Below are 18,496 nucleotides of genomic sequence, written 5' to 3'. Positions count from 1 at the left end.
TTTGTTTTGCAGATTCTGTACAGCAGCTTTAATATAGGGAGAACACAACTATATGGACTGTCCATGGATAACAAAAGGTCTGCAAAATGCATGTATAAAGAAAAATGCTCTATACAGAGAGTTCTTAAGAACGAGAACTAAAGATGCTGAAATCAGATACAAAAGATATAAAAATAGGTTAACTAATATACTTAGATTTAGTAAAAAGGAATACTATAAGAAGCAATTAGATATAAATAGAAATAATAATAAAAGATTATGGGAAATCCTGAACAGTGTTATAAAATGTGGGACTGGACAAAAGAACTATCCCAAGTATTTCATTTGTAATGACCATGAAGAATACAATATGGATGTTGTGGCAAATAGTCTCAATGAATTCTTTGTAACTGCTGGACCAAATTTAGCAAGAACAATCACTCATCCTGGGAAAGCACAGGAAAAACCCGATACACTGATTGACAGAAATCCATATTCTATGTTTCTCACAGCCGTTGATAAAAATGAAGTTCTTGAAATTGTCAAAAAATGTAAAAATCACAAATCTTTGGATTGTAATGATATTGATATGATAGTGGTTAAAAGAGTCATTGAGGCTATTATAAAACCATTTACATACATCTGTAATTTATCATTTCAAACTGGTCGATTTCCAGACAGAATGAAAATAGCAAAAGTTATACCTCTATACAAATCTGGAAACAAACACCATTTCACAAACTACAGGCCTGTCTCTTTACTACCTCAATTCTCAAAAGTTCTTGAAAAACTGTTTAAAAACAGACTGGAAAAATTTATAGATAAACATAAACTACTCACTGAGAGTCAGTACGGATTCAGATCAAGCAGATCAACATCATCGGCACTATTAGATTCAATAGAATACATCACAAATTCCATAGACAAAAAGCAATATGTGGCTGGGTTATTCATAGACTTGACAAAGGCATTTGACACTATAGATCATGATATATTAATAAGAAAACTGGAACGTTATGGTGTCAGAGGGGTAGTTTTAGATTGGGTCCGGAGTTATTTAAGTGACAGAAAGCAGTTTGTGAAAATAAATGGTGGTTGCTCCTTATGTATGGACATTGCTTGTGGTGTACCCCAAGGGTCAGTTTTGGGTCCAAAATTCTTCAACTTGTACATTAACGACATCTGTAAAGTGTCCAAAGTATTAAAAATGGTTCTCTTTGCTGACGATACAAACATTTTTTGCTCTGGTGATGATCTGCAGAATTTATTGGAGGATATGACTAATGAAATAAGTAAAGTGAAGTTCTGGCTTGATAAAAACAAATTATCATTAAATTTGAATAAATCTAAACTTATGTTATTTGGAAATAGTAGTTTAAATACAAATGCAAAGATTCAAATAAATGGTGTTGATATTGAAAGAGTCAGTGAAAATAAATTTCTGGGGGTAATAATAGATGAAAAACTTAACTGGAGAGCTCACGTAAGATATATTCATTCCAAAGTATCACGAAGCATTGCAGTACTAAACAAGGCAAAACAGGTATTCGACAGAACATCACTTCATATTCTCTACTGTTCACTGGTTTCACCATACTTAAGCTATTGTGCAGAGGTCTGGGGCAATAACTATAAAACCACATTACATTCACTTTTTACTCTTCAAAAGAAAGCAATTCGAATCATCCACAATGCAGGTTATAGGGAACATACAAACTCACTATTTTTGCAGTCTGAAATATTGAAAATTGACGATATAGTGAAATTCCAAACAGCACAAATTCTATTCAAAGCAAAAAATAAAGAACTGCCAGGTAATATTCAGAGTATGTTTTTTTTGAAAGAAGGAAGTTATAATTTAAGGGGTTTTTGTAACTTCAAAACAATGAAGGTACGTACTACAAGAAAAGGCTTTTGTGTTTCTGTTCAAGGAGTGAAACTATGGAACAAACTGAATATGGAATTAAAGCAATGTCCAAACATAAAACTGTTCAAAAAGAGTTATAAAAATATGATCTTCTCGATCTATAAAGAAAAGGAAAATATTTAAATTAAGTGAATGTCTCTATTTAAAAACAAACAAACAAAAAATTCATGATGTGATATTATAGTATATAGTATATCAGAAATCTGTTCACTATTTTTATTACAAATTATATCAGTAAGGAAGCTGACTAAATATTCACTGATAATTTATGGGACAGGGGTGGGATTAAATAAGTGTATACTTCTTCCCACTCCCTTTCAACATGTAAATTAATCAGAATGTTTTTTTGTATGTAATTTGTATAGTATTTTTTTTTCTCTCATTTCTTTTCTAAATGTACTTGTATATTGTTCACATGTTGAAATAAATTACCAATCAATCAATCAATCAATCAATCAATCAATCAATCAACTTCCAGATTGTGTGAGTAAAATCAAGATTTTTTTTCTTTGTCAGTTTAACAGTTTCTGTTGTGCCTGTCACTGTTCCCTGTCTGTTTTCTTACCTGGTTCTTCCTGACCTTGTACTTTCTCCTCACGTTCCCCTCTTTCCTCGCTCCCTCTTTGGACTCACAATCATACACAGATAGATTGTATTCAATTAGATGATAAATTACATTAATATGAAAAAATACTATTAAGATCACTAACAAAAAGTCCTCTCTCAGTGTACTTTCAACCAAAAGGCAAATAACCAAACCACATGAACATCTAATAAAAGATATAAATATTGAAACACTGATCCAACATTATTCTTGATTGACGGATCATTTGATTTTACACTTTTACCTGAATGTGGCTCCTTTAAAAAAAAAAAACAACTTCCTGGCTGTCTCTCTGTACAAAAAAAACGGTAAATGGCCTGTATTTATATAGCGCTTTATTAGTCCCTAAGGATCCCCAAGCGCTTTACACATCCAGTCATCCACCCATTCACACACACATTCACACACTGGTGCTGGCAAGCTACATTGTAGCCACAGCCACCCTGGGGTACACTGACATGTGTGCGCCCCAGGGTGGCCCCAAAACACACACACACACACACACACAACAGGAGTTATAAGGTTAATGGGCATTCGGTCAGTTAGCTAGTTAGTATCGATTTAAAACAGGACAGTGGTAACAACAGTAGGCTATCGACAATTTTAAGTTTTAGGTTTTAAATAGGCTGTATAAATTTCAATGGGAGCAACAGGACGGTCAAATGTCGCTGATTTTACTACAGAGTAGGACGGATTGTAGAGTAGCAAACATCGCCGGAAAAAAAGTTCTTTTACACCCAGATTACCTGGTGTAATGATTTTCAGCTAAAAAAAAACATGGTGTGACTCCTACCTAACTATATAAAGAGCAACTGAAGGTTAAATGCAGCTAATATGTCCTGTTTTAAGCCAGGCACTTACACCTCCGCTCCGCTGCGTCTCAGCCAGCACAAGCAGCACAAGCGCTAGAGCCAGAGTAGGGGAGAGGCGAGCTGGAACAAACCATTTTGGGAAGGGGGGGGGTATCTATACTTTTGTTGTTAAAATGTTATGTCTCAACCAAGTACTGTATGCTTTTTATATTGTTAGCAGTGTGTCACACAAACAGCAAATATTGTCAAAAAAGTAAGAAATCTTTGGGGGTGCTTTGATTCATTCAATAAATGGGCTAAAATCGCCCCTGACCCAGACAACAAAGTAAAGCTATTTTTCGGCTACAAGTCCGACACGGAACCCGACGTATTAGCCATAGTGATGGGATTTCCGGCTCTTTCGGCTCGGCTCACTAAAAAGAGCCGGCTCTTTCGGCTCCGAACCAGCTCTTCAGGTTGTTTTGTTGCTTTAATTAATTTATTATTAACAATAATATAAAATTATGCACAAAAGGAATTACTAACGTAAAAAAGTGGTTTTATTTGTATATGTTTATATATAAATATATGCGGTGGCCCCTAGAGACAAAACACGTACAAACTCCAAAACACATTTCTAGCATGAACTGAACTTCCAAAGCAGAACTACTAGATCACTTAAATTACACAATTGAAAGCATGTGTGTATTGTTTATGTATTTATACACAGGCACTCATATATATTCAAATAATTTAAAAAAAAAAGTTCATTTACCTGTTACTACCACACACACCAAATCCGGTCGTTGGTACTTGCTGGCTTGTGTAGCCACTAGGTAACAAAAGCTCAACACTGCGCCCAGTGTTCTCTGTCATATGGGCCTGCATGAATAAACTTTCTGAATCCTTTATCATCTGCAACCGAAAATAGTTGTGGATGATTACTATACCTTTCTAATGTGACGTTGTTGTCCCTGGTAGTGATGGGTCGTTCGCGAACGAAATGGCTCTTAGAGCCGGCTCTTTGACGTGAACGACGAGAGCCGGCTCCTTATCACGAGCCGTCACGTGTTTTTTTTTTTTCTTTCTCTCACCCTCTCTCTCTCTCGCACTTTTTTTCCGCTTCACTCTGCACGCGAGCCTTGTGCTTTACGCTGGGCAGAGGGGGGAGGGGCGGTAGTTACACTCAGTAGCACAGGAACAGAGCCAGAGAGAGAAAGAGAGCCAGGGACAACAACGTCACATTAGAAAGATATAGTAATCATCCACAACTATTTTCGGTTGCAGATGATAAAGGATTCAGAAAGTTTATTCATGCAGGCCCATATGACAGAGAATATGCATGTTCTTTTTGTTTTCATATTATAATTTATATTTAATTGTGTTGTGTTTTGCAGTGTTTTGTGTTGTTTTCACTTTAAATTTGTAAAAGGAAACAGCTGAAAATTTAAATAGTTTAAAGTTGAAACGTGAATAGTTGATTTTTGTATTATATGATTTATTTATTACATTTTATGTGGCGTGAATAAATAAAAATATATTTACAGTGGTCCCTAGAGACAAAGCACATACAAACTTCAAATCACGTACGAACTCTGAAGCACGTACAAACTCCGAAGCACGTACAAACTCCGAAGCACGTAAAAACTCAGAAGCACATAAAAACTCAAAACACTTACAAAAGACAACAGAAGTGCTCCAGGATGCTGGGCGCAGTGTTGAGCTTTTGTTATCTTGTGGCTACACAAGCCAGCAAGTACCAACGACCGGATTTGGTGTGTGATAGTAACAGGTAGATGAGTTTTTTTTTTAATTATTTGAATATATTTGAGTGCCTGTGTATAAATACACAAACAACACACACATGCTTTCAATTGTGTAATTTAAGTGATCTAGTAGTTCTGCTTTGGAAGTTCAGTTCATGCTAGAAATGTGTTTTGGAGTTTGTACGTGTTTTGTCTCTAGGGGCCACCGCATATATTTATATATAAACATATATAAATAAAACCACTTTTTTACGTTAGTAATTCCTTTTGTGCATAATTTTATATTATTGTGAATAATAAATTAATTAAAGCAACAAAACAACCTGAAGAGCTGGTTCGGAGCCAAAAGAGCCGGCTCTTTTTAGTGAGCCGAGCCGAAAGAGCCGGATCTCTAAAAAGAGCCGGAAATCCCATCACTAGTCCCTGGCTCTCTTTCTCTCTCTCTCCCCCTGGCTCTGTTCCTGTGCTACTGAGTGTGACTACCGCCCCTCCCCCCTCTGCCCAGCATAAAGCACAAGGCTCAGGTGCGAAGTGAAGCGGAAAAAAAGTGCCAGAGAGAGAGGGTGAGAGAAAGAAAAAAAGAAAAAAACCCACGTGACGGCTCGCGTCGTTCACGTCAAAGAGCCGGCTCTAAGAGCCATTTCGTTCGCGAACGACCCATCACTAATTAGCCAGAAGTCCCTTTACTAGGGTTAGGAGCTGCGGACCTTCAGTAACAGTAATAAATTACATGCATGTAGTTGTAAACAGCATAATAATATATTAAGTAATCCAAAATATTCAGAATACGTTACTCTCATTGAGTAATGTAACGGAATACCTTACAAAATACATTTTGGGGCATGTATTCTGTAATCTGTAGTGGAATACATTTTAAAAGTAACCTTCCCAACACTGTGTGGTGCCCCTGCAGACATGACAGAATTTGCTTGCGTGCCTGGATGACAGCTTGCAGCTCCAGCACGTTTATGTCTGAGACACCCAATGACTGAGCTAGCTACTGTTGAGCCCAGAGCCTTCCTGGATTGTAAACCAACCTGTTGGTGAGTAATCTGTGAGGACTAACTGGCGGTAGGTCACGGGACTCATCCCTTGAATGGTCAAGTACCGTATTTTCACGACCATAAGACGCACTGTGCTAAAAGGCGCAGTCTCAGTTATGTGTGCTATTACTGTATTTAACACACACATAAGGCGCACTGGATCATAGGGCGCATACAAGTACCGTATGCGTATTTAAAAATAAAGCTGGAGCAAACCTGAGTTCGGTACCTTACTCACATTTTTATTACCAGTAATCGTCATCATCAACAACACACAAGCATACAAGTGTGCGTATTTAAAAATAAAGCAGGAGCAAAACAAAGTTTGGTACTCACATTTTTATCATCAATCAAACCCATCGAAGTCCTCATCCTCTGTGTCTGAATTGAACAGCTGCGCTAAATCTCCATCAAACATGCCAGGTTCACTTTCTTCACTGTCAGAGTCACTTTCCGTGCCGTGCGGCTCCTCAGAAATGATGCCGGCTTTTGCGAAAGCTCGAACAACAGTGCCAGCAGACATGTTAGCCCAAGCATCTACAATCCATTGGCAAATTGTGGCGTAACTCGCCCGGCGCTGCCTTCCACTCTTGGTGAAACTGTGGTCTCCATCGGTCATCCATCGCTGGATGTGTTTGTCGCCGATGTGTTTGCTGGAGTAGGAGCGGAAGATGGCCAGCTTTTCCTTATAATCCACTGGAAGTTGCTGCGCTACCGTAGTCCTGGTCCGGATGGAAAAATGGCACCGTTTCATAAAAAGTGAAAGTGAAACTGCTTTTAGCCGAATGGTGACCGTCGAAACGCTTCTCCTGCTCGTTCTTTGCTCGATGATCGCCTTATGTCCCCGGAAACTCAGCTGCGTTTTCTTGACCTGCCGGAGCTTGTTTTCCAGCTTCCTCCACTTGCGAACCATCGATTCATTAATCTTAAATTCTCTCGCCGCTGCTCGATTTCCATGTTCCTCCGCGTAGCTGATGGGCTTCAGTTTAAACTGTGCTTCGTAAGCGTGTCTCTTTGCCATTTTCAGGGTTGTTAAAACAACGATGTCCTGCATAAAGCACATACCTGTTCTTTTATACAGGTATGTGCGATAAAGTCAACGCACACACTTCACCCTTTAGCGTTCTCATGGTGTTCTCTACTACGTCCTCCTTACAACACAAAGGGCGCACTGCTCTATAGGGCGCGCCGTACTTTTTGAAGAAAATCTAAGACTTTTAAGTGCGCCTTATGGTTGTGAAAATACGGTACCCTCCACCGATGGACTGCTCGATGGAGCCCCTGTGAGACCACCACTGTTGGGACTGTGTTAAAACTTGCTTTAGTTTCTCACATTAATTAAATATTAATTTCCTTCAGGATTAATAAAGTATTTCTAATTCTGATTCTTATGCAATCTTTGTTCACCCTACTGAATTAAAGCTATTAAAGTATGAGTTTCATTTAAAATAAAGTTGGGGGTTTGTGTTGAGAGAGCGCCTTTTTGTTGTTGTTGTGCTAAGCTAACAGGCAGAATGCTACAAGCATAGCTCTAAAGAATGTAGCATCATGGGCAGTGTAGTCCGTGTTGCAGGGAGAATGGACTGCCATACACGTCATGGGTCTGTGAGCGTGAGGAGGGAGAAAAAGGAGAGTGGAAAGGTACGAGCTGTCATCGAGGAAAAACGGGAGCTGGAAGCATGTAAATATAATAATAACCACTGCAGCCAAGAAGAGTGCCTGACGAGCCCAGTTGTAAGTAAGCTATTAAGACTCGACTGTACACCGTGTTCGTGTTTTCCTCCGAAAACAATAAGTTCCGTTGGAGCAGTCTTTCAACGCCTCTCTCTGTCTCTCGCAAGAAAAGTTGACCCACACAACAAAGTAAAGCTATTTTTCGGCTACGAGCCGACAGGGACCCCGCCGTTATAGTCAGAGGTCCCTTTACTACAGTTCGGAGTCGCGGACCTTCAGTAATAGTAATAAATCACACAGCAATACTACCTTCACGTTGTTGTAAAAAGCATGATAATATATTAAGTAATCCAAAGTATTCAGAATACGTTACTGTCATTGAGTAACGTAACGAAATACGTTACAGAATACATTTTGGGGCATGTATTCTGTATTCTGTAATGGAATACATTTTAAAAGTAACCTTCCCAACACTGATGATAGTACATGAGTGGTGCACATCACCCCCTCCCTGTACCCCCGTCTTTGTTCTTTGTTTCTCTGAGCAGCCTGCGATGCCTACATATGTGTAAAAGACTGTTGCTGATTTATTTTTATCTGCTGAAAATCTGATACCACAAAATTTCTGTCTGGGCCTCCAAAAAAAGAGGAAATGCAGCCTGTGGTTTCAGCCTGAAGTCTAATGTTTATCTTCTTTAAACCAATAATTACATTTCATGTTTGTTGTACTAATGCCTCCTATCAAGAGGAGTTGTATTCATCTGCTGAAATCAGTCAGAATAAATACTTACATTTCTTACAGCTCTGTTATTATCAAAGTTTCTACTGTACCACTTCCAGTGTTTCCAGAGCCTCTGATTGAGTCATTATTGAGCCCCGCAAGGGACATGGGAGAAAAAAAAGATTAAGATGAACTTTTGCAAGATCCTGAGTTAGTTTTGCGAGATCTCGCAAAACTTTTAATGTTGTCATTTTTGAAACTTAATTTTCCAGAACTTATAACCATACCTCCGTTCCTGACCTGTCAGTCATACCCAGAGTGCAAGTCCACAAAGGCTGACACGGTGATGCTAAAATTCTAAACTTTTTACTTTGGTGTTGGGTTTAATTTAGCCAGAATATTCATTTGATTGTTTAATGAAGATGTAGCTGATTGGGTTGAAGATTAATTGTCAAGAGATGTTATCTAAAACATTTCTTCAGCTGAGAATCAGAGAGGAGAAACACACAGTTTTACTTGCAGCAAGGGCAGTCACAGAGCACTCGCACGAGAGTGAGGGCTCAGGGAGTCGCACTCTGCCACTGCCCTGGTCTTTATTTATATACAAGGGTAATACAATAGTGAATACCTCTGTTCATAGAGAGAGGAATGTTGGTGCGTATGTATGTGAGTATGTAGGTGTGTATGTGTGTGTGTGTGATTCTGAAGGACACGGCCCCTCTTCTTGTTAGGGAGTGAAGATAAGAGTCTTCAGCTCTCCTCTTCCTGGTAGGGAGTGAAACTGCTTGCTTAGCTCTTATTATCGCTGTGGAAAGAAACTTACAAAGAGAACAGAACAAGTCTTGTAGTGAATGTTAGATTTGTATTGTTGATTGTCATTTATGCTTAGAAATATTTACTTATATATGCTTAGAGTTTTGTAATTAGTTGTAGATTGGTAGAGGTTTTGATCCTTGATAGTCTGCAAACTTTGTGTGTATTAGACAGCACTTTGGGAGCATGAGAGGTCATACCGTGTCTTATTATTTTATGGTAGGATTAACGTAGCTACATCTGTTCTAGTCTAAGTGCTCTTTGTTTAGATGAACTGCAGGACTTCCTCACCGTGTTATCTAGGATGAACCATCTAGGGTGAGGGGGAGGCTACCCTCTTCCTGACCAAGGATGTTTGACCCTTTGATCAGCAGTCCACACACACACACACACACACACACACACACACACACACACACACACACACACACACACACACACACACAGGCAAGGTACTCTTTGTTTGTATGTAGACGTCGTATGTTAATGAACCTATGCATATTCATGTAACCTCAATAAAAGGACAGTGTTACGGGAGGACGGACGAGAGCTACTGGGGTCAAGCGAAGGAACGGCGCTCTGTCTGGTTCTCTCCCGTGCACGAGTAACATGAAGAACTTTGCCTATTTGTGTCTTGCTTAGCAGTGTAATTATATTGTCTTCAACGTTCCAGCGGATGGGTTCAAGCTACAAACCTATCATTAATTGGTCCTTCGATGCCGGAGCCCTGGAATCGCATTCACCGAGGGGAGGAGAGGCACGCTGAAAGACTGACGTCAGCCAGGAAGTTCCTGTGGATTCGCGGTCTGTCTTTTCTCCTCGATGAATGACGGTCGGCGGGATTCGGGCTGATATTACACTCTAAGCAACGCCAAGTAAGTTTAAAGAGGCCGACTCTATAACCGTGTCGTTGTGCAGTCTCCGCCACTGTGTGAGGCGTTGAGAAGAGCCCGACTCTATAACCGTGTGGTTGTGCAGTCTCCGCCACTGTGTGAGGCGTTGAGAAGAGCCCGACTCTATAACCGTGTGGTTGTGCAGTCTCCGCCACTGTGTGAGGCGTTGAGAAGAGCCCGACTCTATAACCGTGTGGTTGTGCAGTCTCCGCCACTGTGTGAGGCGTTGAGAAGTTCGCTACTTTGTGGAGCGATACCCGGGTTCCTTGCTACTTTGTGGAGCAAGAGGTTCCTCGCTACTTTGTGTGGCTAGAGGTGAGTTCTCCGCCACTTTGTGGGGCGTTGAGAAGTTCCGCGGGGTCCAGACTGTGCTGGACGATAGGCCTATTTTGTGTTGTTTTTGTTGTCGTCGTCGTCGTTGTTGTTGTTGTGTGGGTGTGTGCGGAGCAGAACATGTGGTCTGTGACACCGACTGTTGTTGTTATCATGGGTTTCTAAGCAACCAAGAGTGAGTCGGAGGGAGACAGACGTTTGTGCTGGACTTTGCTCCTGGCAGCACAAAGTATTTATGTAAAAAAGAGAGGGAGCGACGGCTCCACAGCTGCGCGGGTTCACGCGAGCGCGGTCACGCGGGTTTCACGCGGACCTGAGCCGTGCGGTTAATCGCAGGCTTAAAAATGGAAGAGATTAAAATGTTAGAAGTTTTCAGAAAACACACCAGCCTTGAAGAGCGTGTGGAGAAGGCCAGCCCACATCAGCAGCTATGCTCTGGTGGGTGGCTGTCCCCCCACCCCTTGCTGACACAAAACGTTAACTCTTCAGCCTGTGTGCCAGACCATAGACGTAATTGAGGTGGATAGTTGTTAAAAGTAATCTACATTACGCTTGTGGTTGCTTAAATTCAGTACGATGACATGTGAGGTGAAGTGATATAGATAAATATTTAAACTAATGAAGTGCATAGAGGCACTTGACCTGTGTGGAAGACTGTCGTCTTATTATGAACCATTGTTGAGATGTAGAGCACACCTGTGAAAACAACTAATATGCTGAACCCTGTATGAAACATCTAAAAGTACATGATGGAGAAGCTGAGTTGAATATGAAAGTGTAAGACTTTGCCACTGTGGGCAGAGCAACTACTGTGTGATGTTGCGTTGCAGTTTTTTTTTTTTTTTCTTCTGAGCTGATGAGCAGGCTACACATTATCAGATCGAGAGCTGTCTGAGAACTACTCTAAGAGAGGGAAACAGCACTATGTTAACTGTGATAACTGGAGTGTGCAGCGTTTCCATGAGCAGTTTTCCTGAATCTTGACTCTTGTGTGTGGAGTGTTCATAGCATCAGCATCATGTTTTTGTTTATTTGTTTTGTTGGATTAAAAATAATTAAATAAACTGGTGATCATGCCTATGGATCACCATGGCACATATCTCCAGCCATATGGTTTATTTATGCAGATGAAAAAGTGAGTGTGAATGTGTCTGACATCACAGTGTTTTTGTGCACTGTGCAAAAGTGATTGCCTCTGATTGTGAGTGAGAGCGGTGATTTTGCAGACCACCAGCTATTGTGAAGAAAAAAAAAAAAAGAGTGAAAAAGAGACAAATTACATTGTAGACGAAGAGAAATAATCATAGGAAAAAGGTTTTGTGTTGATCAGCCGAAAAACAACTACAATGTCATTTTCTGCTTTTAAGAAAGGATTGTTCACACAAACACAGACAGAGAGAGAGAGAGAGAGATGTGTGTTGATTAAGCAGTGATGATAATAATGAAATGTCTTAGTTTGTCACTTTCAGGTGAAAAGCAGACCTGAATCAATTTTCCACATGCAGCGGTCGGAAGAAAGTTATAGTTTAACATCATTGGAAACATGCAGGCCAAGTTTCTGGCTGACTTATTTACAGTGCCATGTGTTTCTCAACCTCACAAGCGAGCTCACTCCTCCCTGAAGATAAGGAATGCAGCTCCAAAGCAATAACATGATAAAGAGACAGCAGCAAGTCCTGAGCACAAAAAGTCCCAGCAAAGCAGCAGCAATGTGGACAAACAGCAGCAGCAGAAGAAAGCAAACCCATCTTCCTGTCTGATTGGATGAATTCCACGGAGGGGCGAGCAAGATGGCGGTGGCAGCATGTTGAAATGCTCAAAAAGGACTGAGTGACTCGGGCAAGCCACATGCAGCTAGCATGCTGGCTAGCGACATGAAAGAAATGGACCCTTCATGATGCGTTCAACGTGCCAGCGCTGTGGTGGGAAAGGCTCCATCATAAACACGCCCTGCGCCCTGCGCCGAGGTTCAGGCCAAGAAGAAGAAGACGATGACTTCCAAGCCCAAGAAGGTCGGCCTCAGCGTGGGCGAGCTGATTGTGAAAGCCGTGGCCGCTTCCAAGGAGCGCAACGGCCTGTCCGTGGCCGCCCTCAAGAAGGCTCTGGCTGCCGGAGGCTACGATGTGGACAAGAACAAGGCCCGTGTCAAGACCGCCATCAAGAGTCTGGTGGCGAAGGGCACTCTGGTGCAGACCAAGGGCACCGGGGCCTCCGGATCCTTCAAGATGAACAGGGTTACTGAGACCAAAGCTAAGACGCCCGCCGCGGCCAAAGCCAAGAAACCGGCAGCAGCTGCTAAGAAGTCGCCCAGGAAGGCAGCAGCAGCAGCACTTCAGCCACTAGCACGAAGTCAACCGCATCAGAGGACAATAGTGAGAGTGGCTGTGACTTCACTGTGCATGTGAAGAAAACGTTTGAGGAGAACTGAACAGTTGGAGTTTGACATTTGCCACCTGTGGAGTAAAATGGCAAGAAGAGACAGTGGGACACAGGACAAAGCTGAAGGAGAACTGCCGGCTATTGGACTGTTGAAGTGGGAGAGGACAACAGAGTGAGAAGACTAGGTGAGAACACATAGGAATTATTTAATGTGGGAAATCAAAATTTGGGTTAGCAAACCTGGGAAAAACAAAACTGACTGCTTAAGTTGGAAAATTGAGACGGAGTCTGAAACATTGCGAAAATAGAAACATATACAAAATCACACACACACAAGCAGAACATGCATTAACCCTACTAACAATTCCAAACACAAAATGACTCATGAAGACTCATAGCACATTAGTTAAGAAATGATTAAATAATAGCAGAGAAGTGTGTAGGAAAGGCAGCTTTAAGAACATGCTCTGCTGGAGATGCAGCTCCACAGACATGCATTAGACCTGCCTAATAACACAAACACATGTAATGAAAATTAGCTTGTTATCTTTCATCAGTGTTAAAATAGTGTCAATTTAGCAGACACTTGTTATTAAATACTGAATTTATCCAATGCAAAAAAAAAATTGACTCTCCAGGTTGCAGGACAACAGTTTAACTTTTGTGAGAAAAAAGATCCTGGTTTGACCAACCAGTGATCAGACAATAAATTTAGTTGTTAAAATGGTAAATTGGGAGAAGCTTCCTGCTTGATTGAGGCAGCACATGTAATTTACTGTATGAGGGAAATTGTCTTTTGTGATACTATTTTGAACATGCTTTTCTGTCGTCCTGTCAACTTAGTGGGTTAATAGTTGATATGCAAATTAGTTGATCGGTTTTAGATTAATGAAAGGTGACTGAATTCTAGTACGAGTGAATGAGATGTGTTGGAGTTGTTGTGTGTTGAGTGGAGACTCTAAAACACTGAGTTTCCTGCTTTGATGTGCGAGTGAATCCTGTATTTAGATACACAACTCTGAATACGTCAGAACAGACTGTTTTGTGAAGTGCATGACAGCATGTCACATGTTTTATGATGAAGGGAAAAGGAAAATTGAATAAAATAGATCTGTGGCCTAAATGAGTGAAGAGCACAGACCTGGTAATTAAACTCATAGCTAATAAGACATTAAGATTATGTTGTGTGTTGTGCAGCTGATGGTTGATTTGGAGTGAATCTAGCTGATGATTTTTCTTTTGTTGTGAAGTCGAGCCTGCCGATTAGTATGATGGTATGATGAACCATGCTAATGGTATGATTTACCTGAGATGAGGAGTTTGTGTCATGACTTAACAAGGCCTTTTTATTTTGATACTTTCACAGTGCACTGAAAGTTTGGTTTGATAATCTCTGTTATTTTTCATTTTTATCTTTTGAACAGGCACTGATTTTGTTTGTCTATTTTCTTTTCTTTAAGCAGATCTGCACGTCGGGAATTAAAAATGCTACACGTCGTCGAGAAAATTGTGCCAAGTGAGTTCTCCACATTTAAATGGACTCTGGAGAAAGCCACTTATTTGGGACAATTATTAAATGACAGTCCCAGTCCAAAAGGATTCAGCGATGTAATCCAAACTAAAGTTCTTCTTTTTCTTTTTGAAATGACGTCATTTTGCTGAGAGTGGAAACTAAATGCGACGATAGGTTCCACTATCAGCAAAGAAAGAAAGAATGAATGCATGAATGAGTGAGTGAAAGGAAAACAAACTGACTGACTGGTAAAAGCTGACAAAAGCTGACAAGACTTTACTGATGTAACACGACTGTGTGAAGTTGACCCCCGCCTGGCAGGGGTGCAGATGAGTCTGTGTGTGCTTCCCTTTACAGAAGCAGAAAGATGACAGCAACACTCGAGGTTGCGTGATGATTTAACATTTTAAATGCCATTTTCTGTGTCTGTGAATTTACTATGTGTGTGTCATTCACTAGCTTGTGTGCTCACAGAGATATCTGTGACAAAGTATGCATACGCCTGCGCAAGCGCTAACATTTGCATTTTCGTTTTTACAGCATTACGGTTCTTCATGTGTTTGATCATGTGATTTATAGGAATACTGGCTAATGTTTCTCTACTACAAGATTTCTGGGTTTATGTGTGAAGAAAACTGTAGTTACAGGCATATGTTGATGGAGAAATTAATATAGTTTGAGACATACTGTGATGAGACCAGTGTTACTGTTTCCACAGCGAGTGTTAACTTTATGGTGTTTTATGGCACCTCTAGAATCTGTTGACCTGTGTCTGACCTCCGTCTGACCACAGTCATTGTGTATTGCTAATGTTTGTTTTTCTATGACTGCGTGTAGAGGATTCGGCAGAAGCGGACAAGTGACATGAGAAGAACAAATAAGAGATACAGTGTTTCTGGGATAGTTTGATATGGGCTCATTAGCTGGCCACTTTTGAGCCCATAGTAATATATAAGTGGAGTGACTTTGCTTAAGAGCAGTCACCGATTACATTAATGTTGCCTGAGTACATGGGATGATCCATGTCTGAGGCGACTTATGAAAATAATTGTAGTTTACTGATTTGAGAAAACCTGCACATGACACTTGTCTTGCTGATGTTGAATGCTTATTACTCTTATGATACAATTGTTTACAGGTATGAAGTTTGATTTCACTTCCAGATTTTGCTTTCCAGGCCGTGATGGTGTGTATGCAGGCTCCTGGGAGAGCCAGGTGTTAAGCAAACTTAATATGCAACACACGCTAACATCTTTTATTGCAGGGTTACGGAGCTACTCCAGAGGAGATGCCCTGATGTTGCCTGGGACATGATCTAGCTAATCTTTTTCTTTAAGACAGGGATCCAGGTTTGGTGAGTTGACGCATGGGAATGTCCATGCGTCAAGAGGTGGAGTGCAAGGATTAACATTAAACAATGTTTACTATTATTGTTGCAGTGATTTGTGTGATTAGCCGTTTTATTTACAAATATTAAACCTATGCAAGTGGTGCATCCATGTTCAGATGAGGCTTTGATGGCCTATAAGTGAAGTTCACTGAACTAAAGAATGTGGTTTGATGATTGTTGACATGCTCTCCAAATAGAAGTTTTTCTTCTTAGCAAGGAAATACAGGTGCAGCAGTAATCTCCTGAGAAATCTTCAGAGGCCCAGTGAGAAGCGTGAACCATTCCAGGCATAGCTGACAGCCAGGCAGTGGTTGAGGTCAAAGGTCAAGCTGGTTGGGGCCCATCATGAGATCAGACCTTGGAGCCACAGCAAGGACCATGAAACTGCCTGCAAAATAGAGGAGAGGATCGTCCACAAGATGGGAGCTGAGGCCAGGAGAGAGGCTTCAGGAGGATCAGAGATCATCTTCAGCACAGCAGACATCACACAGAGAGCTGTGCTACTGAGCTTCCAGGAGATTTTAAATAAAATGAAAGATTCAATATTGACGCTGAGGAAGACAACTAAGGTGTACGACGTGCTCTGCCTTAAACCTTCAGCAGCGTTGGAACATGAAAACTCGTGGGATGAGGGGAGCGTGCCAAGCTCCATCGACAGCGCAGAAGGAGTTCGAGGATGACATCATGATTCTGTGAAAGCACAGGAACCAGAAGCTATGGTGGTGATGACAGCAGTTTCCTATGAACATCACCTAATGCTGTGCCACTATACTGTGCATACGATGACACTCTGAAGGCTGCTGGGATCATAACAGCAGTAAGATGACGGAACCCAGCACCCTTTCCACAGAGAGCTTTTTCTGCAGAGCGTGGACAATTAAGGAGTCATAAATATCCCCCTCACAAGACGAAGGTCTGAAGTCAGGTGATGGGGGCTGGTAAGAGGCCATAAAACTAGAGTGCTGAGAGGTCTGCAGCTTGGAAATAGCTGAGACCCATGTTGACGAACAACAAAACCAACTGGTATGTTTGAATGTCTATTCTACATACATTTGGACTCTGGTCTTATGGACAGTGATGGAAACAACTGGAAGAGACATTCATGACGCCCTGCAGAGCTTAAACCACTCTGCAGAGAGACATGTGATGTGCACACCCGGAGGAAGCACCACCAAGCTGAGATGTTTTTGAAAATGTTACTTTTTTAGTTTCACTATTACATTAACAATTTCTTTGGTTGCTCGTAAGATGCAGTTTGCCATGAGATGAGCTCAATGAATGGGGTAACTGCTAATACATTTATTAAACTGTGTACCTTTTCAGTAATTTAGGGTGATTTGACATATGCTGAGTATAAAAAGGTTTGCATTGAAACTGTCAGACATGAGGTATTCATACCTGGGAACTTTTCAGGCATAAAGGTCAAAAAGGGGGGAAATGTTAGATTTGTATTGTTGATTGTCATTTATGCTTAGAAATATTTACTTATATATGCTTAGAGTTTTGTAATTAGTTGTAGATTGGTAGAGGTTTTGATCCTTGATAGTCTGCAAACTTTGTGTGTATTAGACAGCACTTTGGGAGCATGAGAGGTCATACCGTGTCTTATTATTTTATGGTAGGATTAACGTAGCTACATCTGTTCTAGTCTAAGTGCTCTTTGTTTAGATGAACTGCAGGACTTCCTCACCGTGTTATCTAGGATGAACCATCTAGGGTGAGGGGGAGGCTACCCTCTTCCTGACCAAGGATGTTTGACCCTTTGATCAGCAGTCCACACACACACACACACACACACACACACACACACACACACACACACACACACACACAGGCAAGGTACTCTTTGTTTGTATGTAGACGTCGTATGTTAATGAACCTATGCATATTCATGTAACCTCAATAAAAGGACAGTGTTACGGGAGGACGGACGAGAGCTACTGGGGTCAAGCGAAGGAACGGCGCTCTGTCTGGTTCTCTCCCGTGCACGAGTAACATGAAGAACTTTGCCTATTTGTGTCTTGCTTAGCAGTGTAATTATATTGTCTTCAACGTTCCAGCGGATGGGTTCAAGCTACAAACCTATCAGTGAACAACAGTCTAAGTCATCAAAAGGTCATCATGCAGTATTCTATCATATGTAAACGTATATCATTAAAAGTTTATACTGACTACTAAGTACAATTTTCTATTGACATTAATGTTTGTTATATTTGTCATGGAATAATTATTATACCACCTTTCTTTTTTTTTCTGATTTATTTAGAGCCACACATACACACACTGGGTTTAGGCCATTTCCCATGCTGCTTGACTCTGAAATCTGGAACAAACTCTCTGCATCCTACTCTCTTATTTGTGATTACAGTAATGTGCAGTTTATTTTTGAGCTGGTTCGAGACAAAGTCTAAAGTTCTAAAGACAAAAACAGTCTGCTCTGGTGCAGCTCTGCTTTAGAAGAAGTTATCAGGCTGTTAACTGAGGTTATTGTTGATCCAGGATCATTTTAAGTCAGTCTGTCACATCTACCAAATACATCTATAAACATGACACAGACTATTTGTGTGTGTGTGTGTGTGTGTGTATTCATATTATTTATATTCAGTCTGGCCCTTCGCCTATTTTAAGTCAATCTGTTATGGTAAATGGACTGCTAAATGAAGTGCTTTA

At 40.8% G+C, this 18,496-nt stretch overlaps 1 protein-coding gene and 1 pseudogene across 1 annotated transcript in view; both read left to right on the top strand.

Moving 5' to 3' along the window:
- The window catches only part of LOC146636231 (Fc receptor-like protein 5), a 95,869-nt gene that overhangs the window by 32,636 nt on the left and 44,737 nt on the right, over positions 1–18,496 (top strand). Inside the window, exons 15-16 of the mRNA XM_085350308.1 lie at positions 7,548–7,563; positions 11,852–11,863. Of these exons, the coding sequence (XP_085206434.1) occupies positions 7,548–7,563; positions 11,852–11,863 (28 nt within the window). The remainder of the gene's footprint in view (positions 1–7,547; positions 7,564–11,851; positions 11,864–18,496) is intronic.
- On the top strand, positions 12,259–13,052 carry LOC146636234 (histone H1-like; annotated as a pseudogene).

This window comes from Diplotaxodon limnothrissa, linkage group LG3, assembly GCF_057381915.1.
Source record: "Diplotaxodon limnothrissa isolate DT_005_m linkage group LG3, D_limnothrissa_male_GT1.1, whole genome shotgun sequence".
Lineage (NCBI taxonomy): Eukaryota > Metazoa > Chordata > Actinopteri > Cichliformes > Cichlidae > Diplotaxodon > Diplotaxodon limnothrissa.
Note: the sequence above shows the minus strand (reverse complement) of the source record. Positions and strands in the feature narration are given on the sequence as shown.